The sequence below is a fragment of the Gouania willdenowi genome, chromosome 10, assembly GCF_900634775.1.
Source record: "Gouania willdenowi chromosome 10, fGouWil2.1, whole genome shotgun sequence".
NCBI classification, from domain to species: domain Eukaryota; kingdom Metazoa; phylum Chordata; class Actinopteri; order Blenniiformes; family Gobiesocidae; genus Gouania; species Gouania willdenowi.
In genome coordinates, this window is record NC_041053.1 from 22,721,782 (window position 1) to 22,749,283 (window position 27,502).

Here is a 27,502-nt window from a genome sequence, read left to right on the forward strand (position 1 = left end):
GCACCTTTTCAAACTCAATGCATTGAATACCCCTGAACTAGAGGATAAGGAATTGAGTTTTAAACAAAGCCTCTAAGCAGATTCTACATGTTTACAATTGTGTTTGGATCAAGACTAAATTTGATTTGAGTGCAACTGATACACAACACCAACAAATCCTCAAGTGGGAAACATTTAAATGCAATGCAATTTGCAATGCAATTTTCAAAATAAAATTAAAAAAAAACCCAACACAAGAATCCCAATAAAATCATGTATTTGAAATTACATGAATTCATTCATGTTCTGTACCTACAGTACTTTACTCTGTAGAGGGTCATGGATGGATACGATCCTGGACAGGATGCCAGTCTGTAGCCAGACCAGCACGTTCACACAGCCATTCACTCTAACAGGCATTTCAGAGCCTCCAAAGTAAAAGAAGAGAGAACATTTCACATTGAGAGGTAACAGGTCTTCACAACCTGTAACAAAGGTGATTCATGCAATTACAATCAAAACAAGATTGTTGCCTTGCGTGCACAAATGACAACAATAATGAGTGACTGTTGTAAATGCCCATTGTTACTGAGATCCTGATGTGAAGTTGGCATGTTTTTACTATAATTACTCCCATTACTCATTAGAATGATCTCTCTTAGGGTAATAGTTACTCATTAATCTTAAGTAGGTGTGATTGCCTCTGTGTTCTGAGTTGGACTTTAAGGACTTTTTTGGATGAAAAAAAAGTCTTTGATTGTTGTACGTAAAACAGTGTCATAACTGTTTTGCTATCGCTTCTTATCCCCAATGACAAATGCCTTATCGAACCCCTTGCTGTGTACAACAGGTTGGCAAAACACAAGGTTAGACTAAAACTAACCAATTAAAATGGGCTTCTCCAAGATAAAACAATGCATCTATTTATTTATTTTTTGTTTTTTTTGCTACAACAAAATCTATTCCTCACTATGACAGATCATGAAAGTTTGATCATAGCCATGTGGGATTCACTGGTATTGGCAACATTCGCTTGTCAAAATAAGAATCCATAAACCTCTCCTGACAGTGCATTAAAACAGACACTTTCTCATGATTGATCGGACATCGAGCTGACAGATACCCAGTGATTGTTTACTGTGGTAAACCCTGGCAACGACCAGCGTTTATTGCTGTCTGGTCCAGCAGTATTTCAACAATGTATCTCACTCTGTGGAGTCATGTGCAGGCAGAACAACCACACACATCCAACTAATCATCCCCGCTTTTGCAAGCAAACAGAAATATACACTTGCAGTGTTTGCCTTTTACTTAAAAACTTTCCTAACAGGTTATGTCGCACGCCTTGTAGTGTAGTAGAAAATGCCACGCTGAGTAATTTATAGCCAATTCACTTGTTCACATTCACAGGAACATTCACTTTATGTTCCCCTCAGATTTGGAAGCACCTTTCACTGGCTTAAAACCTGATTGTTTCCACTAAGAGACTGTTGGCACTTTAAACGTTCGACGTCAAACCATTTTGTATTGTATTTTATTCCTGTTTGCACATATCACTTGATTGGTTCCTCTTCAGCAACGTGTTTATTATTCCGAACACATTCAGTGCTGTTAGAAATGTCTTTTCCATTCTAAAGCCCTTAAGGGGGATGATTGCTTTTCACTGTGGTCAGGTGCAACTGAAAACTTTTCACTCTTTTCTTCCACCTCAATTGCCATTCACTTCCATAGCCCCCCATTATGTCAAAGTGAATGACAACAACTCTCAGATAAAAAGCACAAATAAATGATGATGTTGGTGACATCCGTTCCACCAGAGTCCTGGTACTGTATAAGAAAGAATCAATTTCAAAGGGAGAAGCATCTATTTTTCCTTGATGAAAGTTCTGTAATGTGTGAGGAGGATGTTGTGCTTTTAATGACCTGTACTTTAAAGGATAGAAAAAAACATGGCACATCTGATTACGTCTTTCCATTTTACAGCTGCTTCTCCAAAAAAAAAGACTTCTTTGTTGTACAGATGAGACTGGGATGTGGTGTAAACATACAAGTGAATGATTGGCGGCGGCGCTATATGCTCTATTCAGGTGAAGGGCATGTGGAAAAACAATTTCAGCATCACATCAATGGACTTATTATCAGAAGTGGTGCATGGGAAGGGTTGTCTGAACTGTTGCACCTCTGTTGTTGTATTCAGTGTGCAGTGACTCAGGCTCCAAGCATTGTGGGTGGTTTGATAGATTTCTACTGAAGTAAATGTAGAGTGAACACACAGGACTGCTGGTGATCTGCTATTCTCATACTGCAACATGGGCTCATTCCTAAAAGATAACATGGACCCGGTCAGAAACAGGTGATATCATAGTTCTTTTTTATCATTCATTCAAATATGAATGTATTTAATACAATATGTGATCCACTAATTGATTTTACTGGTGATTTTAAATGTTCTTATTGATTTTAAACAATTAAATGTTTTATCATGTAAAGCACATTGAGTTGCCTTGTGTATGAAATGCACTATACAAATACATTTGCCTTGCCTTGATCATATTATAATGATTACTTATTGAATATATTGTCATTTCCGCTGGTTAGAATTTCAGATTCTCCCTCAATCATCCTGGATATGATTAGACATGGATTGTGAGACAAATTCTTAAAAAAGTTTTTCTTTTTTTTTTGTTTTAAAAAAATTAAAAACCATCAATAACAATTACACTAAACAACAAATGTGTTTGTGGATGCTTTTATTAAGTATGCATTTAGATTGTTAAAAATTATGTTTTGTATTTAACTTTGTCAAACTATTTTAAATACTTTATATTTTACTATTCTATTATTAAGTATGAAATTCTGCAACTTTTAACTCTACAAGTTTAATTGGTAAATTGAAGTTATTGACGGTACAGATAATATATAACATATATAAATGTTTACACATCAAGCAGTGCAGTATGTTAATTGCTTGATAATCTATATATAAATTTCCTGTTTTGTAATACTGACCACTAAAATGTTGGTTTTTAGCTTTATTTGTACTGTTTTGATGGTGGAGGCTGAGTGTGACCAGATCGAGCATCTCTCTCTTGAAAAACCTCGAAAACTTCTCACCTTCCTTATTGTCCAGCCGGATTTTAACCTCTCAATAACTCACATTAGTTTTTGATAAATTAACATGAAAGAATCTGGTTGTTTTCAACATGTGTTGACCTGTTGGTTTGGTGTATTGATTCTTAATTGGATGGATGATGATGCAGTAAAAAGGGAAGGCAAACAAGAGACATCCACCCACCACCTGCTTAATAAATAAATAAATAAATACGTTTTATTTAAAGGCGCTTTTCATGGTACCCAAGGACACCGTAGAGAAAACAACAAGTGAATGACAAGAATTTACATTTGCATGGTACAGGTCAGGAGATGTGTGTTGTCAAATTTTTACAGGAAGCTATGAGTGCAAAAGTATCTGCCACTTATACCTATCTATCTATCTATCTATCTATCTATCTATCTATCTATCTATCTATCTAGCATTTCAATAAGTAACACATGACTTTCCAATCAGAAGGTGTGTGTGATTTTTGAATTTGTTATTTTTCTACTGCACAATGATTGCATAGCTCAGATTAACTGAAAAGTGAAATTCTCTTTTGTCTGAAATTGACTGATAAATCACTTTGGAAATGTAGGCTTTTCTCAAAATAAATTATGTAGCCTTGTTTCAAATTTACTGTCACATGCAGATTTTTGTTTACCACGTTAAGAAAATTAATCATAAAACCATTCTGTATGCTTCTACTTAAATTTCATAGGACTGCACTCATTTATTGCAGTCATTTGAAAGCATACAATAAGTTGAGCTCAAAATAGTGAATCTTTTACGCTCTGGGATAAGGTTTGTTGAATTGCTTTAGAGGATGTCTGAGCGTGTGACTCATTACAGGATTCATTTTGTGGCCTCCTCCACATTCTTCACCTTCCTTTTAACCCAAATCCCATTTGGAAAGCCTGAAATTAGGGCAGCAGATCCTGAGGGGATTGTGGCATAAAATGAAGCATCTGTAATAGTACCGTGTTTTGGTGATGGGTGGTCTGCTCCAGGTTATAGTGATTCTGTCAGTAATCAGTGCCTATGTGAAAAAAACAACAACAAAACTAAAATATGCTACAGTATAATCTCTGTAACATGTAGTGCAAAACAGATGCAATCACATTGAAAAGTGCAGTAGATTTTTTTTAAGCATTGTCAGTGCCACTGGATTCTAAATATATCAGCACCATCATTCTGTTCTGAAATGCTATGAACACTCGTTTTGTTTTGATGCAATCTTCTGGCTAAATTATATACAACAGTCATGCCTGGCAAATCAGTTTCATATGCAACCCAACTGATCCACTATCAGCAGGTATTGTGTTAACAACTGAAACTATCATGCATTGCCTTATGTCCTGTCATGAAGCTGAAGAGACACTCTGGAAAGGCTGATCTCGGACCCTGAACCAGTATGTAGAGCAGAGCATACCAACAATAGTCGGGCTAGTGATTTCTGTGACATCCTAAGCTACTTATTCAAACTTCATTTCAACACCGATGGCGAAGTAAAAACATGTTGAGAGTCTCCTTCTTAGAGATATTTTGTCACTTACGCCTGTCTTTTCCACCTCTGAAGGAAAGTCATTTTGAATGAATATTATCGAGGATGATTATTAGCGTTGGGTTGTTGACTCCGTTATCTTCCCCTTTGAGTATTGCTGTGGAAAGCGTGACGCCTACGCCTCAGCTTTGCTCATATACAATCACAGGAGTCCAAGGTTTTATGAGAGAAGGCAAAGCCTGCAGATGACATCATGCTCCATGGACAGCTGTCAGGATGAATCCGGTGGATGCTGGTAGATTGAGAGTCGCTGTGTTTTTTATGTCGAACAAAATCTTCCTGCCGTGAGGTGGCTTCAAAATCAGTCAACGTCAAAATGAGTTGCTCCTTTGACAGGGGGGCTGTAATGGAAAGTGGGTACCGTATCGTTCATACACTGGCTGTAATTACAGACGTCCTTACCATGGTGGGGACAAATGAAGAATTATATCTATCTAATACCTATCGTTTGGAAAGTTGCAAACACCGTCAGAAAAATTAGAAATATTGTCTCCATTTAGTGAACAAACATTAAACGGTATATAATGAAATAAACAATTAGTTAAGATTGCATGAACCAGACCACAGAAATTTGCATTTGCTCAATTATACATTCAGTATGTGGCAAACATGTGCACTTCTTCTTAATGAGAAGGAATTATTTATGGCATGCTGTGCTCTTATCATTTGTCGAGCCCAACAGGTAGAAAAGAAAATTAAGTTCAAGGACACTAAAACTCAGCGTCAAGCTGCTACGGAAACAAACATTTATCATTCAAACACACAATTATAGCACATCTAATTCGTCTTTTTCACACGGCATTAATTGGATAAACAAATCTCACTCGAGCTGTGTGTTTGGCAGCTCTCTGTTCTTGGCTTGAATTAATATTGCACACAAAACAGTTCATGGTTATATCACAGCCTTTTAGCCTTTAACACTAGAAGTCCCACAGAGGTGTCAAATGAACTTTTTACCTATAAAACCCATAGAGGTGTCATTTGACCCAAAGAGAACACAAAAATTATTTATTTTTAATGACAGTGTGGTGTGAGAAATGTGCAAAAGAACAACTGTGATTTGTTTTCAATGGTTTTTATTTAGAAGAATCTCCTTCATCCTCTTATTGAGACTCGTGACATACTTGGCACTGCCACGGTATCTCTCTCCTACATTTGCCACATGTGTATTTGTGGCAATGAACACATCGCACAGTTGCGCGATTGCTCTTGCAGCAATGGTTGATCTGACACTTAGCCCTTTTCCCAGGGCCAGGTGTAGGCGGTTGTTGTTGGCGCAGTTGCTCTTTGAGTGCCTTCTTTTCACTCACATGAGAGTTAGCCAACTCTCTTGCTAGCTGAACCAGGAAGTCCACCCGTCTCTCCTGCACCCCGGTGCATGCTTGATAAAGCAGATGTGCATTGAGTGCCGCCATGTCGATCATGTTGTAGAACACGGCGACTGGCCATCGCCGTGTTCCTGTGCGCACACTGTACTCCCGCACCATCTGGTCCATCACATCCACTCCGCACTTTGTGGTGTTGTATTGGGTGATGGTGTTTGGCTTCCTTTTGATGGTTTCCTCAGTCTCAACCACGCTGTGCATGCTGCTGAGAATGTAGACGGTCTTTTTTCGTTTGGGCGCATACACCGTCAGCGTGGCACCAGTGGTGGAAAACACCTAAAAAAGAAGAAATTGTTGTTATTATAGCGGTTTTAAACACAATGACACACTCAGAGGTGTTGATGGAATAAAAAAGACCAACAACATACCTGAGTGGTGAATTCCTTGCGGTCCATCTTTCTAGTTGACTGAGGAATTTCCCGGCGAATCTTGTTGACTGTCCCGAGGATGGTGGTTTTCCGGCTGAGCAGTCGTCGTGCAAGTGTCAGTGATGTAAAGAAATTGTCCGTGGTGACCGTCCTGCCTTTGTCCATAAATGGTTCCATCAGCTTCATCACCACACTCTCAGAAAGTCTCTCCTCACTGGGACGACTGGGGTCCTTTCCAAGATATGGGAGGACATTGCAGATGTACTTTGTTTTCAAATCACAAGCCACCCAAAACTTTATGCCAAATTTGTCGGGTTTTGTTGCAATGTACTGCAGGAAACAGCAGCGAGTCTTCGATGGGAAAAGCTGTTCATCAATTGTGATGTGTCGACCAGGGTTGTAGCATGTGATGCAGTTGGTAACAAACGATCCCCACACATCCGAAATTGCAGCAAACTTATCTGTCTGCACTCGCTCACTGCGCGTAAACATGTCATCAAATCGTAGGTGACGCATGATGTCTTGGAAACGGTTTCGTGACATAATTCCAGTGATAAGTGGGTTTCCCAGGCATGCTGACCAGCTGTCACGCAGAGATGGAACCTTGGTCACCCCCCTCAAAATAATAACAGAAATAAATGCCATTAGTTCATGGAGGATCATGAACCAGTCCGTCTGCTCCGTTTGCCGTGCATGCTGAATAGTCCATTCTTGAATGGGACGGAGCATGCCAACAGTAATGAAACAGAGGAAGCTCTGAAGGCGACTCCTGATTCTTCTTCTGGCCTTTGCTGTTGGCTCTCCATCTGCAGCGTACGGTTCCATTGGAGTGAAACGGAGAATTGTACCCACATGTTCTTCATGCCACACTGTGCCCTCTTTCGCCGTCTCTGTGGGCTCACTCTCCAACCGAGCTCTCTTTTCCAGATGAGGAGTAGTCGCGTCATCTGCAATGTGAACAAATTCAAATTATTCTTTTCTTCGGTTTTAAATAAAAATAAAGTCAGGAAATGAAAATAGGATGTTTGGGAAATCTAACCTGAAGACAGCTCAGAGTCCGAATCCGAATTTGGCTGAAGGTTTATGTCCTCCCCATCTGAGTCACAAGGGTTTGCATTGTTCAGGATCAATTCCAACGCTTCTTGAGTGGTAAACCTTCTCTGCATTTTGAGTAGAATAAGTGTGGAGTGTCAGCAGGTGGAAGCAGCCAGCTATTTATTCCCCACAGCACAAAAGGCTGCATGACAACATGGTATTCCAGTGGTGTCCAATTCCGGTCCTCGAGGGCCGCTAATCAGCACACCTTATTCAAATGATCATCCAGCTCTGCAGAAGCCTGATAATCATTTGAACCAGGTGTGTTGGAAGAGGTGACTCTGTTTCTTTCAATGTTTGTAGTCTGTGTTTGTTCTCCCCCAGCATCAAGCAGAACGAGTTAATAAACGGGGCATTGTGACTTTAGCTTCCAGGGCACTTCCCCCTAACATTCCAGACTTCCATTGTTAGAGTCAGGCTCTCCCCCCTGCTGATTTCTCAGGTGATTCATTTACAAATTAATAGAGGCAAATTGTAGCCATCAGAGTCGTCAGTTTGGTCCTAGAGTTCATTTGACCCTGCTCTGGGACTTCTGGGGGGATATAGAAATCCCTGGGACTTCTAGTGTTAATATGCCAATTTAATGCTTGTCCCCTAAGCCAAACTCTACGGAGGAAACAATTGACATAATGAGTGGACCAAAACATAATAATGACTTATATTTCTAGAAGATAGATATATTCTGAGGCCTTCATTAAGATCTTTGTGAGTGCATTTGCAATTTAATTCTGTGCATGACTGTAATTCAGGCTGCACACACTGGTGGGGGCTCCTAATTAACACCTACTCAAGCCAACAAATTAAAGTGAGTTGCTCATACTTGCCTGCAGAACAAAAGACTATTGTTTCTGATCTTCTCTGTGTTCACTGACAAAAACTGTAGCCTCATTGCCTTTTTTTAAATATTTGATTTCATTTTCCTTCACTAACACTATAGGGACCTTAGTACGTTAATGGGTTTTCACATGACACAGTGACCTAACGTATAGAATGGAGTAATTCGCCAAAATGAAGCAAACATCCAGAAACCCCAATGGGGCATGTGCTGGTATGTGTGTCATGTTGAAATCACTGTTACACTTATCAGCAGATTTCTCTTCCAACATGTCATGAGATTCAATTTTGAAATGTACAGAAAAACCCAGACAAAGATGAAGAAAACATGCAAGCTAAGAGCGTTAACATTTACCCCATGCTGATCTGATGTTGATGTTCATATTTTTCTCTAATGGTATTTCAAACATCATGATAGCAGAAAATTACTACTCACTTTGGATTACGGTACTTTCTGAGCATGCAGCCACAACCATGACCAACCTTGACCCTTGTCCATTAAATGCATGATTTCATGTTAATGAAAAGTCTGAATACCCAAGCAAGGACGAGAAAGTCGATTGAAATCCAACCCAGGGCCTTCGTGTTGTGAAGCACTGCACTAGTACTCCATTCTGGGAAGAACATTGAAGGTGGGAAAGGGGGGTGTCTAAGCCTTGTAATCTGTGTCCTGCAAAGCTATCCAGGCACAGATGATGCAGCCTAGGGCACCTTATCTCTGATGTCAGACAGAGTGAAGCTCTGACTATAACCACATCCAAAAAAGACTGTCCAAGAGAGGGCTTACAAAGACTAATACTGTACCTGAATGTTCCTCTTACAGCGATATTGTACAGAATGTTTTTCAGCTTATACCTCTTATCTTATGCAGTGTGTGTTAGAAGTTTGTACACACACATTGATCCCTTCCCTCCAAAATGGCTTTAAAAAGAGCAGGAAAAAAGAGCCACAGGTCCTTTTAAAGCCAAATCACTCTATCATATCCAAACATAACCAATGGTATCCATGCAAAATCAATACACTTCAATAAAATAGATATCAACAGCTTCATTTGGAAGTAGAACTTTACGATTATTCAAGTGGAATTTCACTGAATTTATCACAAATTTAATAAAACTGAAGCAGTTAGCAGTTTTCCCATGCTCTCAAATTGTTGAAAGAAACCATTTTTTTCCAAAATCCTGCTCAATCCTAAAATTATTAGGCAGAAGGTTGAGATGTTTGGGCCTAATGTTTCTCTTTGTTTATTTGAAGCTTAGTTGTGTCAATCAGATTACAAACAGGCCAGACAAAGCCTGGTCCATTAAAGTCAGTTGCTCCTAGTGTTTTACTAAAGAACACACATTCCAAGACCAAGACTAGCTCGAGACCAAGACAAGACCAAGACTTTTGGGGGTCAAGATTGAGACAAGCCAAGACCATAAAAATCTATTTTAAAAACCATGACAAGGTTGATCCGTTAAAGAATTTATTTAATTTTACTTTTCTCATAAATACATTTGACAGACAAAAACAAGGTCTCTTTTAACTCTTTTAAAGCACAACAAACAGAAATCTAAAATCTAAAAATATCTAAAATGGTCTTGACTGTTTATCTTGACGGAAAATCCTGACAAGACCAAGTGAAAGTGCTCTTGAGTCCAAGACAAGACCAAAACCCTCAAAATGTAGCCTCAAGACCAGTAATACTAGTTGCTGCAGTGGTTGGTAATCACATGTAGACCTGGGCAAAATATCAAGATTTCTATTTTGGCCAAAAACTATATCAGCACGACCCTGACAAACAGGAATAAGTGGGTCTGAAAATCGATGGATGGATGGAAAAATAAATTATATCATCTATAACAAGATGTTTTTCAGCTTGTTTTGTATTAAAATACTTGTTTTAGGAGTCTCTGCTTTCGCCACTCCTCAGAACAGCATGAAAAGCACAGTTTGAATAATTGTGGTGTGTCTTAGCTCAGACCTTCCCCTAAACAAGCCACACTGCAGAATTCACTCACACGTGCTGTCCCTTATAGGAGAAAAGGCCAAAAGTGGCCCATATTGTGGCTTTCGGCACAAGCAAATTTAACCCAGAATTGTCTTTCTGGTAAGACATTATTGAGTTAAAAATATCAAGATATGAGTTTTGGTCCATATCGGCCAGCCCTAATCACATTATGCTGAAATGTGGGACCACACTTATGACATGTTGGTTGTACTAGTATTATATATACTGCGTGAGCATGAACATTTTTTATGCTTATTCAACATGTTTGAATTATTGTTAAAGGTCTTGTCACCACAATTTAGTATATGCAGAGAGTTAAGGGAAATGTAGTCTTATCTAGGAATAAGATTTTAAAACAGAAATTCAGAATAGAATAAATTTCAGATTCAATCTAAATACCTAAAGAAGAGTTTCTCCTTTTCAACAAGGACTAACAACCAAACTTGCATGATGCAAATCTTTGGACTCACAGCTAAAGATAGGTTCTACAGGTTTGATACTGATCAGGGTTTTGTTCAAGTCAATCTGTAAAGCATATTGTATGTCAGTGTACCTGTGAGTTGAGATACAAGAGATGTAAGCCTTCTCAAAGTCATGGAAACAGTCCACGCAGCATAGGCCTGCGTGTTGTAATTAGGAAGCCTGCGGTGGTGGTGGTGGCACAAAACCTCTTTGGATAATCTATTTATGTCTCTCACACTTCAATGAGCTAAAAAAAAAAAAAGCTTGGTCCCTGAATAAGTTTATCAAATATTTCAGTGTTATCAGTCACAGCTGCAACAGACCATAAGCACGTGATAACAACAACAGCATACAAAACAGCGATGGAACTGCTTGTCCTGACCTTGAAATTCTGTAAAAGTATTCAAGCTTCTACTTGTTTTGTTTTTTTACATATATAATAAATTCTTTGATACAGCACATCAACGATGCAGTAGTGACATTTATTTTATGTTAAATTATGACAAGGTCCGCCTGACGGCAAGATGTGCAGCCACAAGCTGCAAGGAAATCATGCATTCAACCCTTATTTTTGCCAGTACGCAAAAAAAAAAGTGGGTTACGCAACAGGTTTAAATGGTTTGAAGGTTAAATGTTGAAAAATATACTGGATGTTATCTAAACTGACCATAGAGGAGATTTTTGTTCTACTTCTAAACGTATGCCTCTGTTTAATAAATGTTCATACTTTTCAGAAGGCTAAAATGCTGGAAAACAGGCACTTTTAGGAAAATAAACCTCAAATATAATGTTTTTGGGGTTCTTAAAACAAATGGAGATGGGTGAAAAATGGCATAATATGTCCAGAACAGCTCTGTGCAGATGCACAGCAACTCTAAATAGATATCATTGGCATGGTTACTTGTAAAATCAGATCTCCCTCCTCTCATTTCCTTCGGTTTGGATCAATGAAATCAACCACATAGTAGCGGCAGCACATCTCGCATATCACGTGTTGATTTTTTCCTCTTTTTTTTTACACATTTTAGCAGACATTTTATTAATTTGTCTTGTGAGATCTCAGACCCAGACTGCTAAACAGAGGTGGCCCACTTCCACCCACACTGTGAATAAGACACAATGGAGAGCTTTATCATGTGATAATACGGTTTAAAGTCTAGCCAACTACATTCATAAATTAGTGGTTTAATAATGTGGGTTTTTACAAAGGGAGAATTATCATGTAGATAAAATATGGCAAGAAATATATTATTACTTAAAGTGCTGCAAGGTAAGAGTGGATAACCTAAGAACATTACATTTCTCTCTGCAGATTCATATATATATATAGGCAGGACAGGATGTTACAATGCCTAGCAACAATAAATGCTTTTGTGGACCGACATCAAATTTTATTACAAATGTTTCAGGCATACAGTATAAATATATATATGGTTTATAAAATGTTCATCAGTTCCAGGTTATACCATTGGGACAGGGCCTGTTTTCAGGTTCAGTGCTCTCTCATGAAATTTTGACTATGCTTTACATTTTTTACAAAAGTACAATTCAATTTAGCAGACACTATTATCTAAAGCATCATGAGGAGTTTGGGTTAAAGGACCTGCTCAACAGCCCACAGTGATGGCCCAGGTTGGATTTGAATCGGCAACCCTCTGATTACAAGTCCTCTTTCTTAACTGTTACGCCACCATTCCAATTGTATCATATGTTCCCTTTCACTGGATTGTGAACATATACTGTTTATCATTTACCCACTTTTCTGAACCCCATCACTATGAGCTTTGAACAATCTGATTTTTTTTGTTTTTTTTTTTTAAATCAGCAAATTTAAAAAAAAAAAAAAAAAAAAAAAAAAGTATCTTTCTTTCACCATATTTTGCTCAAAGGTCTAGTCCCATGCCAGATTGCCTCAGCTGCAAAAACAGGCCAATAGTCATAAAGGTGGCGCTACAGCAAACCTGTAAAGTTTTGAAAATTTTACAAAATAAACCACATATGCCACAGATTTGCATCTTTCACAAAAATGTAGCCCAACACTGAAGAGACCTTTGTACCTGTTTCAAATATATGAAGTTCATCACTGTTTTTTTTTTTTTCCCATAAACTGTAAAACGTTGCTGAAGCACATCTTCAGACTGTCATACATCCACACAGATTTTGATTTATAAAAAATGAGCCTAGTACAGTGCATCAAAATGTTTGATAGTAAGCAGTAATGTAAACATGTAGTTGCACATTTTTGCCAAATACATTTAAATGTTGAAATCATTGTAGGTAATGCTTGAAAAATATCAACATTTCATCTCATTTTTTTTTTTTACTACATTTTCAATTTTCCACTAATGTGAACAAATGGAATCAACGCAAAATGTAATTTTGAAACATCACTTTTGAACTTATGGAGCCAATAAATCATTGTTAAAAACAAATGACTAACATCTCCATTCTGATCCCCCCTGCCCCCCCCCCCACACCTTCATGTTTGCACTCACATTCTGCTGCTTACTCATACTGCAGTATGTGTTTTTTTCTTTCTTTTTATTCATATATTTACAAAAGTGCTAAATGGGGGAGTCAGGTATGCAATTTCATCCTGTACATGTTAACATCCGCATGAATGACATAACAACAAAAAAAAAAAAAGAAACTCTAAAATATGCAAAATGTTCGACCAGTGCCTCACTTAGCAGCTCTGTCCCATTATTGTGTGAATGATCTGATATTTCAAACACTTTATAAATACTTTGCCATTCAAATTTACCATTTTAACAGAATGGCCTGGCCCTAACCATTGCTGCGCAGCAACTATAATTTCCATTTGGGTTTGTTTTGGGTCCAGATGGGACAGGAATATGGCCCAAGGGCTATAAGATTGAAATGTGTTAATTATTGAATGTTACATGTTTATATAAACATGTATTACTTATATAAGTGAGTGCATGTGGAAGTGTTTACCCAGCAGATAAGCCCTGCTAGTCCTGAAAGCTAAACCACTGCTTAATACACACATTGGCTGCTAGTCTCTGACCGTCATGATTCTTGTCCGAGCATTGTGTAAGCAGTAATTACTCCATATAAGGCTGCGTTGAGGTGGCGTCACGCCCAAATCTCCGCCTGGTTCCCGGGCATGCACAGTCCTGTGGTCGCCCAGCCCCAGCCCTTGTGCCAGGAAGTTCAGGAACTCGGTCACCGCCCCGGCCCCCCTCCTCGGTCTCACCCATTGTTGCTGCTCCACACTGAACCAGCCTCACACGAAACCCTCCGTGTAATCAACCGCTGAGGATTTCACTAAAGCTGCTTCTCTGTTTATTCCTGGATATTTTTCGAACCAAGAGTGGCTAAGACTGTCTCAAGCTGGGCAGTGAAGAGCGCAGCTGTCCCGTGTGAGTGAGTGAGGTGAGCCCAGGGCAGGAAAACTTTACAATTCCTCCATTTTGAACTTTTTAACTCGACATTCGTCCTTTGGGTGTTGTAGGCGAGCCGGAAATCAGACTTTACTTTCCAACTTTGCTCCCTTTAACCGATAATACCACATATCGGGATTTGTAGACCTTTTTAACTCTAGAAAAGTTCCAACGCGTGTCAACAGTGCTAACCTCTGTTAGATATTTGCGTGCTAGCGTTAGCTAATAGCTAGTTAACAACCAAGTTAGCTCGTCTATTCCCGAAAAGCCACACTCTTACTTTTGAAACGTATATTGATGACAGAACTTGTTAGTTATGTAATGTGTTTGTCATTTAAAGTTTACACGTCGAGCTGACATTGATTTGAAACTTTGTAGTTACATTAACAGCAGGTATCCTAGCTTCGTATTAGCTTCTGACATTACCTCACCAGGTGTGTTGTTCCACCCCACCGCTGCGGGGTTTCGACCTAATTACCATGTTGTTTTTCTCAATCACACCGGGTTTTCTGTGTTAAATGTAGCGTTTTGTTGGCACACATTGCAGAAGTAGTCACAACAGTGTGTAAACATGCGTAGGCGTTTCATTCAGAGGATACAGATTAGTTTATAATGAGTTAAATACTGACTAGTGAGCTTTGTTGGATCTGTCCGCCCTGTTTGTGTTTGGAAATTATTCAACCAAGCACACTTTTCCACACTTATCCCGAAACACATTTTTACATTCCCTTAATTTAGTTGCTGATCTGACCCTGAGTTACTACCTTATGCACCCCCTGGCTTAACTATCTTGGGCCCCAAGTTAATGTCTCGGGCCCACAATTTAGTAAGCCTGGATGCCGACATAATTATCTCCTTTTTTAATCTCATACATGTCACCTCCAGGGCTCCGTAATATTGTACCCAAACACAAACTTTTAATATACCCAAAATATGGTTAAATACGAGGAAACTAAGCACTTCAAATTTAAAATAAGGAACTTTAATTCATAAATCTGCTAACATAAAGACTGCAAAGCCACTGATATGTAAGAAAAGGCAAACTATTTTTGAAAATAATGTAAACAAAAAAAAATATATATATATATTTGCAATCATGGATAAATTCAAAAAGGCATAATGTAACTAATACTTCTCATAGTGTTGTGATTTTGTAATCATTACTGCCGATTCCACACAGCAAAAAATAAATAGAAATCTGTTTGTCCATTGGGCTATTGGCAGATGTTGATAAATCGGTGATAGTCAAAAATGGCCCAATTAATCGACGGCACCTATTAGGGCTGGGATAAACAATTTTTTTTTTAACCGATTAATTTAGCGATTAATTTTTCCACTCGGGGAAATTGCTACCTACAACGAGCGAGTGCGTGCCTTCACTCCCTTGCACTTTTTAAACTTGGAGGAGCCGCTCGCGTTAGTTATTCTCCAGCGCCGCCATCATTGTTTTGGCTTTTTTTTGTGTCCTGGCCTTAGCACCTATTTATTGGTCTAATGCTCACCCCTGCTATGCTAACACATGCTGTTTTTTGCATGTCATTTAATTCCTGAGTTATAACAAGTTTGTCTTCTTTGGTAACAATGTAGGGTAATGGTAAGCTGTGACTTCTCATCATACAGCTGATCAATTTTTCAGCCAAAGCCCCTCAGCCCTGAGGCCTTTCTGATTGTTCTCAGTCTGAATTTTTTTTTTTTTTTTGGATTGCTAATCAAATACATTTCTGACACTTAAAAAAAGATTAATTTAAAACTGGTTACTGGATTTTAGTGTCTGTCCAGGCAATGCAGACTCTAATGAGGCTCCTGGCTATTTTATAAACTACAAATTTCTATTGCTTGTACTTGTAGGGTTGCAAATGGGTGGAACATTTCCATAGGAACTGAAACTCAAACATAGAAACTTTTCATGGGAATTTTATTAGAATTAACTGTAAATTATGAATAAGTATTTAAACATAAATATTAGCATCCATTAGGGGTTTGTATTGCCTGGCATGTGGCGATACGATTCATTTCCCGATACATAGGTCACGATACGATTCATATCCCGATACATAGGTCACGATACGATATATCCCGATATTAAAGTACACGGCGATTATTGTGATTTTTTTTTTAAATGACTTCAAAAACAACTAATCTGTGAATTTGAACACCTTGATAACATCATGTATGAAATATATTTTACACTCAAAACATTAACTTTAACATGCCATGTGCCAACAACTTCAAATAAAAAAAAAAAAAAACATAAAATCTGCCTGTGGCTTTTAAACCAACTTTGACTTTAGTGCAACTTAACTGAGTTATATGCCTAGAACAACAAATAAATGCAGAAAGTTCTTTCTTTTTAGATTTTATTGAAAACACACAAGCTGGTAACATAGCCAGGTTTCAGCACACTTTTTTGTGCAGTTATAATGTCTCCTGCTGTAGAAAAGATTTTCCTGGTTAAATAAAGGTTAAAAAAAAAAAAAAAATCAATATGGATGCATTTAGAATCCATCCGAGAATCATGCAACGTAATATCGCGATATATCGCTGAATGGATTTTTTTTCAACACCCTAGCATCCATGCAACTATAATACAATTAAAAAACATTATATTTCAACAAATGTATTTGCAAGGTGAACTTTACAATTATTCAAGTTTTGTTAGCATCTTGTTTTTTACATCTTGCAGAAAGTAATTGATCTTAAACATCAAAAATGTGATTTCAACACAACGCCATTTGTATTCGTAATTAAATATGTCAATAGAAAAAACAGCTGCATTGATGCCAATAACAGCTTTTCAAACACTCTTTGTTTTAAACTAAATTATTATATTTGAACAATCAATTATTTAATCTTCTCTTTCCTGTATTTGAAAATTAAATAAAATGATACAACCGCTTCAAAAAAAGTCCCGTTCAGAACCCTTTATTTCCTCAACGTCTAACTCCTCCTCTTCACTGTTACTGTCCAGCCTTGTTGAGGATACTCAAGACTTTATAAAGGCCACCTCTCTACTGTCTTATTTACTTAAGTTGTTATTTGCTTTCAGAAATTCTGCTACCATGACGACTATCAATACAGCCAACATCAATTTTAAATGGGACCCTAAGAGTCTGGAGATCCGTACACTAGCAGTGGAGAGGCTCCTGGAGCCCCTGGTCACACAGGTAATATCAGATGAATATACTTGACAGAATTAGAAATAATATTTGTATTGGTTCAGTTGCTGTGGCACCTTTTTGGCATCAATGCTATAGCAAATTCTAGCTTTCATTTGATGGTTATTTAATGTGTATTTATTGTATATTTAATTGTGTAAGAAGGGGCTAGGTTTATATAAACGATACCTGGCTTCTCCAGCATGACAGTAATCCAGAAGGTGTATTTATTATGCCAAAAAAATACATATTAAAGGTAGAGAAATCACTAACATGATTGAATTTACTTAATATTTATTACATTGCAGGCTTCACCTTAGTTTCTCACACACAAACAGCTTTGTCTAACGTTACAGTATGTTTTTGTCCTTCTCTCACAGGTCACCACTTTGGTTAACTCCAGCAACAAAGGTCCATCTAACAAGAGGAAGGGACGCTCCAAAAAGGCCCATGTTTTGGCTGCGTCAGTAGAAACTGCCACCGAGAACTTCCTCGAAAAAGGAGAGAAAATTGCAAAGGAAAGTCAGTTCCTTAAGGATGAGCTGACTGCTGCCGTGGAAGATGTCCGCAAGCAAGGTATATTGAAAATACATATTACAACATTGTGATTTCTTTCTTTCTTTTTTTTAAAGTTCATGCTTGATATGATGGATAATAAATAAATTATAAGCTATACAGATCATCTGCCCAGGTTGAAGACCTTGAAATAAGAATATGGATTTCGTTTTGCGCTGTGGTTTTCAGGGAGCACATTAATAGACTTTTCTTTTGTGCTTTCACTCAGCTCACATTCATTTCAGGTAGACACTGCTATTGCTTTACCTCAACCACATCCCAGCCTAATCATTTGTCCTCCCATAAGTCATAAGTGACTCAGAGCATGCACTCTCAAGCTTGTGTGACATCTATGAATGCAGTTTTTAGGCCTGGGTCTACAACAAATTTTGTACAAAAAGCTGAGAAAAAAAGCCTTTTTGTAAAAAAAAAAAACCCTGTCAGTGACTTTAAAGCTTTTTTTTTTTTTGCTTTAGTGACAACTCTAACATCTGAACATCGTTTCCTTATATAAAACAAAAAAAAAAAACACAGACCGGGCTTTTGATGGCAAAATTATTATTTATCTATTTGGGTCAGAGTTGAATGGATTTCTTACTGTATTTTGGTGTTCCTCCAACTTTCTCCCATCAGTCTGCACACATAACTTCCTCTTCCTCCCGGACATGCAGAGGGTCACTGCTTACCCCGTTTTTTAATGGTTTTATCTCACAATCGCCACACTATCCATGAGTTCCACACTTGCTCTGATCGGAGTGTGCGCTGCTGGGAACGTCAGCTCTGCACGTAGCGCCATTTTCTATCTCGTAAACTCCTTTTCTCCTCTCCCTCTGAGCTCCGATGAGCATGGATGATCTCACATCCAAAGGTGCGCTGCTACCTCCTACATGTCACCTATTATTTTGCTATATGGCTCACAGGCTGGGGGTATTTTGTACCCCCCTCCCCCCAACACGCAGAGATGACCCGTTTGGCCCGGTTAGTTCATGGTTTTATCTCACGATCACAACGTTATCAATAATCCACTCAGGTCCACACATGTTCTGTGTTAGTATGTGGTGTTGTGAGCTGCTGGATACGTCACAATATCACTTCTTAGCGCCATTATCCCACTTCTTTTCCTGCTTCTTCCTCCTTTGCTGGGTAGCATCAGTGGCTAATCTCTCATCTAAAGGTGCACTGCTGCCATCTTCAGGACACAATTGGTCACTACAACACCCCACAGCTTAGATATTGATGAGGGACCTCCGCCAGAGTGTTTTCTAGTAATCCCCGTGAAAAAACGCAAATGACGAGTTTCTCGTCAATGGTGCTGAGCGTTTGAATTTGAATTGACGAGATATCTCGTCAATGGCACTGAGTGAGTTAATGATTGTCCTTTAACTTCTACAAAGTCCCTGTATCAGACTGCTCTGACTGTTAGCGCCTTTAACAGCTAGTAACCAAAGACAAAGAGACTAGGTGACTAACAAGAGAGAAGAGAGTTTACTCTGATATGAAACGAGCGTGCACAGATTCTGGGAGTGATGTCATTCAACCTGTTTGGAGGTGGGAGACAAGGAAAACAAACACACACATGGCGATATATCAAGGCTAAAAAAGTTATTTAGTCAATTATTTTTATCATTTGCTTGGGTATGAGCAGCATAAGTATAGGATTTTTCTTAATCTCTCTTTTTTTACTGGTTTTTATTAAGAAAAGCAACATGTTGACATGTTCTGGGGTCAGCCTGGTCTGTTAACCATAAAACCTGCCTTTCTGTTGCATCTGCTGTCAGCTGGGATGAATGTAGAAACAAAACAGGGTTCTATCATCCCAATATTGGTTTATCTTTCACCCCTTCTCCTTGCTTTTCCTCTGAGACTCTTTCACATAGGGTGGATAGTGTAACTGAAACAAGCTGAACGAAACCAGACGAGTTCTGCCAGGTTCATGTGCTGAAACGTCCCAATGAGTTGATTGACACGATAACCCAATTAAAAAAAATTAATTGGTTTAAGTTTTTGCTATCAGTTCACCATGAGCATTCCTACTCTCTCTATTTCCTTTCAGTTTTTTGTCCGAAAGTTTCATTGCAAGCTGTCATTGGTGAGTCATTGCATTTTGTGTTGGCGTTTTTTGTTGCGTCAATTCCAGTGTATTGGTTGACTGAGAAGTGGTAACACGTGCTAAATTTTGGCCAACGAGTGGGCACTAAGAGCCAACTTGTCGTTAGTTTGGCTGTGCACGTTTGCTTAACCGGTGTTGAGGTGGGCCGGTAAAGCTGTGGCGCTGAAGAGAACAAAAGGAAGGTTCGTGAGGGCAGGATGACATGATTGGCAAGAGAGCCATCATGTTCAGTCCTTGGCTTCAGGATTGGCAAATGACTGCTACATTTTTCAAGTGACTGCAGTACTTCAAGGTAGTTAACTCCAGAACTATCAATGGCTAAGCTCTCATCAGACGTAAGAGGTTTGTCGTCTCAGTTTTGAGGACTAAACATGCATGAATCCACACACTCTCTCCTTTCTCTTGTTAAAGATAATTTCTCATTTGTTTGTTTTGATTTTTTTCACAGCAGAAGTAACATTTAAGTCCGGTACTGTTTTTGCAAGGTCAAACTAAAACAAAAAACTCAAGCAAGAGGAGTAATGAGGAAGTAAGTTCTCAGTTGAAACTGACCTTGTCGGGTGTCTTTACAATACTATCCTTCTAAACGGGGGCTGTCCACCTAAGTACACTTCAATTTCATGACTTCCTCAAGCTTGCAAAAGGAATCAACCATTGCAGCACCAGCCAATGAGATTACAATTAGTCTTGCAACGGCAGGTTTCACATTCACAAAAAAAAAAAAAAACGTGAGCGGGTCTCATCTGCTCCTTTCTGCGCTGAATATCTCTTTTGACACACTAGTAGACCACAGGGGCTTCGGAGTTACAACTCGAGGGTGGCTTTTATCACTGTCCAATGTGACATCTGTGTCGCAGTGTCGTTTCTCCCCAGATGCCTACCAAGTTAGATGTCCTCTGCCCGAGCTGTGCTCAGGGTGGTGAGGAGCCAAACGACATGCTACTTGATAGCCCGTGCACTGCTTAGTGTCCAGGAATGTTACTGTAGTTGTACTGGGCTGTCACTGTGCTGCGATCGTGTGACTGTGTTGTTAACTGGTGCCTAGTCCTGGCTGTCAGCTATGCCACGCTGCTCAGTGGAGCGTGCATCGACTGATAATATGACCATTGAGTGTGGTTACAACCCCCACCACCCTGGAGTTCAAAAGCATTTTTAAGCTGGCTGTGACTTACCTTCTGTCAAGGATGGAGGACAATTACTGTACAACACCACAGTAAAGGTTGATTGTGTTGGAGAAGCTCATAGAAAATGTTATTACTTTGTCATGTATTGTTTAGAGACCTCGAATCACACTGAAGCCTCTTTACCTTTGTTTGTGCTGTCCTGCTTTTTAAGCACCTTTATGTAGCATATACATTTTAATAGTTTAATCTAGCATTTGGCGGGCCACAGGTACATACTGGATAGATAGTTTATTAAAGGAGCGCTGATTGCTATCTGCCCTCTGAAAATGGTCTTATTGATTTTGCTCACATGGAAGAGAGAACAGTCCGAGACTGCGGATTGTGTTTGAGATTTGTGTTGTCGATCATTTGCACAAAGTGCCTTAGTGCTTCTTCAAAGGTAAATGGGTAAGTTCTCTGAAAAGCAGCAATTGTCTGCTTTAAACTTATATCAAACAATGCGTCAAGGAAACAAAAGTTCCCTGAAAGTGCGTTTTGAAAAACTGCCCCTAGACTTGAACAAGGATTGAAGGATGACTTGTTGATTAAGGGTCATGGTTTCTTTGTTCATTCCACTTTTTTGTGGTTAAAGAGTTGCGATTTCTGCATTGTGGTATGTGTAGGATTATGATTGTTGCTCAAATCATTGTGTGAGTCTATATAGAAAATGAATTTTAATCACTTGCTAATGATGTGGGGAAGGTTTAGCTTTGCAATATTCATCTGAGTTGCTTGAACCACTAAAATGTCAATGAATTAGAAAAAAGAATTGGGCCTTTTAATCTTGGTCCCACTGCCAAGTGCCAAATGTAGAAAATTTGAAACGGAGCACTTTTCTGTGTTACACAGACTGCAAACAAAGGACTGGATGGATGTATTTCACATTTTGTCACTTATTGTCCCCTTTAAGTGAACCGTAGGTGGTCGATTAACATTTACAATGAGAAAGACAAACACAAGGAGAATTAACCTGAATGGCAATTATAACATCTACAGATCAAGAAAATGAAAAAAAAAAAAAATGTGTCGCTGCATTTAAGGATATATTTACTGTTCTGCAGAATTGTGTCAACGTGTGACCTGCATCAAAGTGACATTTTACAATGTTTTATATATTAGAAGCTCAGGTGGTCAGTGCATTGGCAGGTCAGCAGTTCACTCCATGACAGTTTGTCACTGTGCCTTGAGCAAGACCCTGAACCCCAAGTTGCCTCCGATTGGCGGGCTGATCAGTCACCAACGGTGTAATGCGCTTTGAGCTACTGTAGTATTAGAGGCTCCATATGTATAGTCCATTTACATTGTAATTGACATTATTCTAATGTAATATCATTGAGTAGAAAAGTAAAATATCCTTGGTTACTCTGATGTATGCAGTGGGTTTTATCAGCTTTCAAAATGTATGAGAAGTGATGTTTCACATGTTGTACCCCTTTTTTAATTTAGTGACCACGTGGTGTGGGCTAGTAATCATGGAAAGTGCACAGATTTCAAACCACAATTACTTTCTAGGCTGTAGGATGCCTGCATTAGCACTGTTTGTGGGGACTGTGTCCACCCCACAGCAATCAACATTTGTTTCTCACAGGTTGTCAGTGTACTTACCCACAGGAAGGAGTCTATTGATGCCTTGTTATTGATGTTTCATTTACTAAGCGCAGTTGCCCATACCTACTGTGAGTAATGGAAGTATCAGCACTATGGCTTCTCGAAATTAGCCTGCACATAAATGGATGCGAGAGGCTGCTTACATGCTTGTTCCCTCTGACTGAAAAATACTGAGTTTACTAAAACACTTGAATTTAAAAGAAAGATAGAAAGGGAGCTTGTGAAGGCAGGGTTGACTGGTTCAGAGTATCTCAAAAATTTGAAGGGACGTTTCCAGCAATGTAGTGGTTAATATCCATCTAAAATTGTTAAACGCTAACAGAGTCGAGCGCTGCCAAAGGTGACTAACAAACATCACAGGCATAGGCTAGCCTGTGTAGTTTGATGTCACCAACAAGCTACTGTGTAACAGGCTGCCTATAAATATTGTGGATGAATTTTCAGGTGGCTGGTAGGAGCATGATGTAGACTTTGTGTGGAAGTTTGAGGGCGTGAAAAAAGTAAGATGCAATAGTTTAGGATACAGGCTCACTTTGTGATTCTGTCCTCTCTTGTACTCAAAGTTGCAAAATGTTTTCACTTCTGGTGGCTGAAAAATATTTTTTGTCAAAGCCAGATTTTGTTTTATCTTATGTGTGAAAGGCAAGCGCTTTGTAAAGGAATATACCTTGCTCATAATCCATTGCTGAAAAAACTGGTATCAGTGTTTTTCTTGAATTTTAAACAGCATGTTGCGGTAGATTTTATTAGTTAATTTCTTATTTAGACTAATGAAATCCCCACTGTTGGGATCATACTATTTTGTTGAAGTGCTTTTAGCTTTGATTACTGGACACATTTACTATGGCATCATTTCCACAAGCTTCTGCCTTTTTTCAACATTTATTTCTGTGCAGTTGCAGTCATTTTTCGCCAAGATCTTGTCGTGAATATATAAAAAGCAAAGCACAGTGCAGTGTCTTCTCCAGCACTTTCTGAATATTTTGGAGGCTGTGGTGGTAAACCATGACTATGAGAAAAAAAGCCCAAAGTTCTACAGTTAACTATTGGGATCTCCAATCACAATCTTTCAAGATTCTTTTCTGGCCAAAATCCTTCCTTGAAGATGTTTTTCACTATACTTGCAATCTGAATCTGTTGAAGTGGCATCAAGCATCTCTGCAGAAAGTCTGCTAACGAAGCACCGCGCTATGTTGGAGCAGGACACCTCTAAAACCTGGTAAATTGGCGTCCCTCGAGGACTGTGTTTAGACACCCCTGATTAGAGTTTAATAGCTCGTAGCCAGCTGAAAGACAATCACCCATGCAGTAATTATCCGAACATGGCTCTTGCCTGTTTGTTTAGTTGGATCCAAATGGCGACCCTCTTGTTGGCCAACCACTGTATTTGTTGTGGTATTATTGTGACTAACTTTTGCTACTTCAGGCCGAGGTCTAAATCTGAATTAGTTTGTAGACACTTGATGATCCATATCAGTCAGTTGCAACATTCGTGCAACAAGTGTAAAAAACAAGTGTTTTCTATCCAGCAATCGTGGATTGAAGTCAAGATGGTGCCTCTCATTCTTCTTAATCTTTGTGGTAGTAATTTGTTTTCTGACACTCTGTACACAGCCCTTTTCTTTTAATTTGGTTTATTTTTTAAAGTTGCAGTATTATCCTATTTTTCACACATCTCCATTTGTTCTAAGATAGTATTTGAGGTTATTTTCCCAAACTTGCTTGTTTTCTGGAGTTTTAGCACTCTGAAAATCACTTTCTGAGCAATTCTAAAAACGGACTGAGTTGTCAGAAGTATGTCTGCAGAGCCAGAGCAGCAGCAGAGAAGTTCAAACACTTCAAACAATTAACAAAGCTCCTAAGTCACTTTCTTGTCATCATCTTTTCTAGTGATTACAGGAATAGTCCATTCAAGGTGATAGTCCACTGTTTTGTTCAACCATCGTGTTCCCGGTGAGTGACGTCACGGGACGGGGTAAATCCAACTCGCCTGTTTGGAGCTGACTTTTTACAAAATGTGAAATAACATGCGAGGGAGGAAACAGAACTTTTTCAACTTAGGCCCTCTGAATGAGGCTGAAGAGATAGCAAAACTATTATAAAGTGTTTTTTTCATAATACTTCCCCTTAATCTTGCAGTGGTGTTTTAAAATATTGTGGAAAGACAAGGAAACAATTTGATTTCTACAGTGTGACATTTTTGGAGGACAATCATTTTGCCCTTCTGTTATCTTGCTTGTTTTAGTTTCAATCTCTGTCGAGCTGCACTGCATCAGAGGAAAGTAGACAAGATAAATATCTGTCTTTTTGTTGGCTTGGGCTTTTTAAAGTAGACATAGCAAGTCGAAAGCCCTTTTTAGACTTGGAGTTTGGCTCTGCCTTTACTGCAGTCAACCACAAATTTACTGTCTTGTTCATGTTGCGAGACTACAAAGTCTATTTGTGTGCCCAGTCAACTGTGCAGCCCCATCCAGGACTGGACAAAGCCTGGTGCCAGACAAATAAGAGAGTGAGCCTTTTGTCACAGCTTTGACCTCTTTCTTTTGTGAGCGCTGCATGCGCTTGTCTGTGTACCGGTAAAATGCTGTGAATGGCACGTGCTGACCTCACTGCTTGAAGCCTAGTTTTCTAAACACTATTAATATGGAATCACTAAAATACACTGATCAATATGCATCAGGCAAGCATTGGTTGAAACCAATGTGTTGTCATCAAGCTCTGCTGAAGCATGATAACGAGCCATTCATTTGATTCAGGTGTGTTGGAGCAGGGACACATCTAAAAGTCTCAGGAATCCTAACTGACTATTTTCCTTGTCAAATCCACTGATATTTTCTTGTCGACTAGTCTATTACACATGAAAATGTTTCAATTTAAGCATGAAATAATCTACAAGGTCAAAACATTATCTTTGAAAATATTGTCATTTAGCAACCATCTGAAAACATCCTCTGCACCAAGTTATAAGTTAGTATCACTAAGACGTGCATACTGTGTCCATTTGAACACATCAAGGTTTCTCCTTAGTAATGAATCAACGAAAGCTAATCACACTGAAAAGAAACCAGTAAGCTATGGAATGAATGGCATCTATATCGTTTAAAGGACTGAACAACAATAGATGGTCAAACATGCCACAACAGGCAGTAGAAAACGGACATAAAAAATAGATTTTACATTCTGAAATGGGAAAAATCAATCTGACATCTATTTCGTATCGCGAGGTACCTGGCGATACCCAGCTCTATTACATGTTATTCTTTACTAGTGGTGGGAATCTCTGGGTACCTCACGATGCGATACGTGATGCAAAGCTCACAATAACGATTATCTCAGGATATGACGATACTGTGATGATCGATATATTGGTCAGAAATCAATCTACGATAATCTATGACATAACAAGAAAATAAAGATTAAGTAAAAAAATAAACATTTTATTTTATATCTCTGAAAGACAATACATTGAAAGTGTCCTATGAACAGTGACACTATTTTAGTGCAACATTTCTGTAAATAAGTGTCAACATACCGATGTAAATGAAGTATCTCTAATAGTGCTTTCTGTATACAAAAAATAGGGTCTTTCTTACACCATGACACCATTATAGTATAATATTCCAGTTCCTTCAACAAACAGTGACAAAATTTCTGTGAAGACCTACCTGCACATTTTAGTGAAAAAGCAGAAAAGGTTTTTAAGAAAAAAATATATAAAAATCGATACTTAGCGGGAGCATATCAATAATCGATCGTGCAGAAAAGTATCGAGATATCGTCACTCCTATTCTTTACTGTGAAACAGGTGATTTAATGTCTAGAAGTGTCACAGATAGACAAATATGGTCTGTCAGCCAGTAAAGAGGGACCAACTCAATTTTAAATCATATGTACATAAAATAATGTAATTATGCTTCCCTTTGTTGAAATTGTCATGTCTGAATTCTTTTTTCTCTCCATAAAGTATATCTCCTATTTGTAAGCCTCACTGTGTGACTACAGATCTGTGCAAATATTGTTGAGGAAAAACAGAGATTAGAAAGCTTCTGTGTAACCTCAATACATCTGTTTTTGAGCCAGTGTCCATATTTGAAATGTCTGGTCATTGTTTAGAAATATTTCTGTCATTTTTATGAATGGATTGCTGTGGCATATTTCTCTTTGTAGATTCACATCAGAAGAGGTTGACAGTAAACAGTGGTTTTTTTTTGGCACAGACGGAATAAATTTAGTATAATGTATTAAATAATGATTCATAAAGTTGAAGCAATATTGTGTCCACTGATTGGTTGTCTCTATTTTTTAGGTGAGGCGATGAGACAGGCTTCTGGAGAGTTTGCAGAGGACCCCTGCTCCTCTGTTAAGAGAGGTAATATGGTTCGTGCTGCCAGAGCTCTGCTTTCAGCCGTCACTCATCTGTTGGTGCTGGCAGACATGTCTGATGTCTACAAACTGCTTCTGCAACTTAAACTGGTGAGAGTTGTCTTCTCTTAATAAATTAATTTTCTTACATTTTGAATTGGTGATTTATTTTTCTTTGGCTTTATTACTTTCTCTTTGTCTTAGGTGGAGGACAGCCTAGTTAAAGTCCGCAATGCAGGTACTGAGCAGGACCTAGGCATCCAATATAAGGCCTTGAAGCCAGAAGTGGACAAACTCAACATGATGGCTGCAAAGAGACAGCAGGTAATGTCAAACAGCATGAACACATAACTTCCAATAGATTTAAA

General features: G+C 38.6%; 1 protein-coding gene across 1 annotated transcript in view; it reads left to right on the forward strand.

The window, feature by feature from the left end:
- Positions 1 to 13,913: 13,913 nt before the first annotated feature.
- ctnna1 (catenin (cadherin-associated protein), alpha 1) overlaps positions 13,914 to 27,502 on the forward strand; it is a 79,573-nt gene continuing 65,984 nt past the window's right edge. The window contains exons 1-5 of the mRNA XM_028458808.1: positions 13,914 to 14,173; positions 17,228 to 17,345; positions 17,717 to 17,912; positions 27,079 to 27,245; positions 27,339 to 27,458. Of these exons, the coding sequence (XP_028314609.1) occupies positions 17,241 to 17,345; positions 17,717 to 17,912; positions 27,079 to 27,245; positions 27,339 to 27,458 (588 nt within the window). The 5' untranslated portion in view covers positions 13,914 to 14,173; positions 17,228 to 17,240. The remainder of the gene's footprint in view (positions 14,174 to 17,227; positions 17,346 to 17,716; positions 17,913 to 27,078; positions 27,246 to 27,338; positions 27,459 to 27,502) is intronic.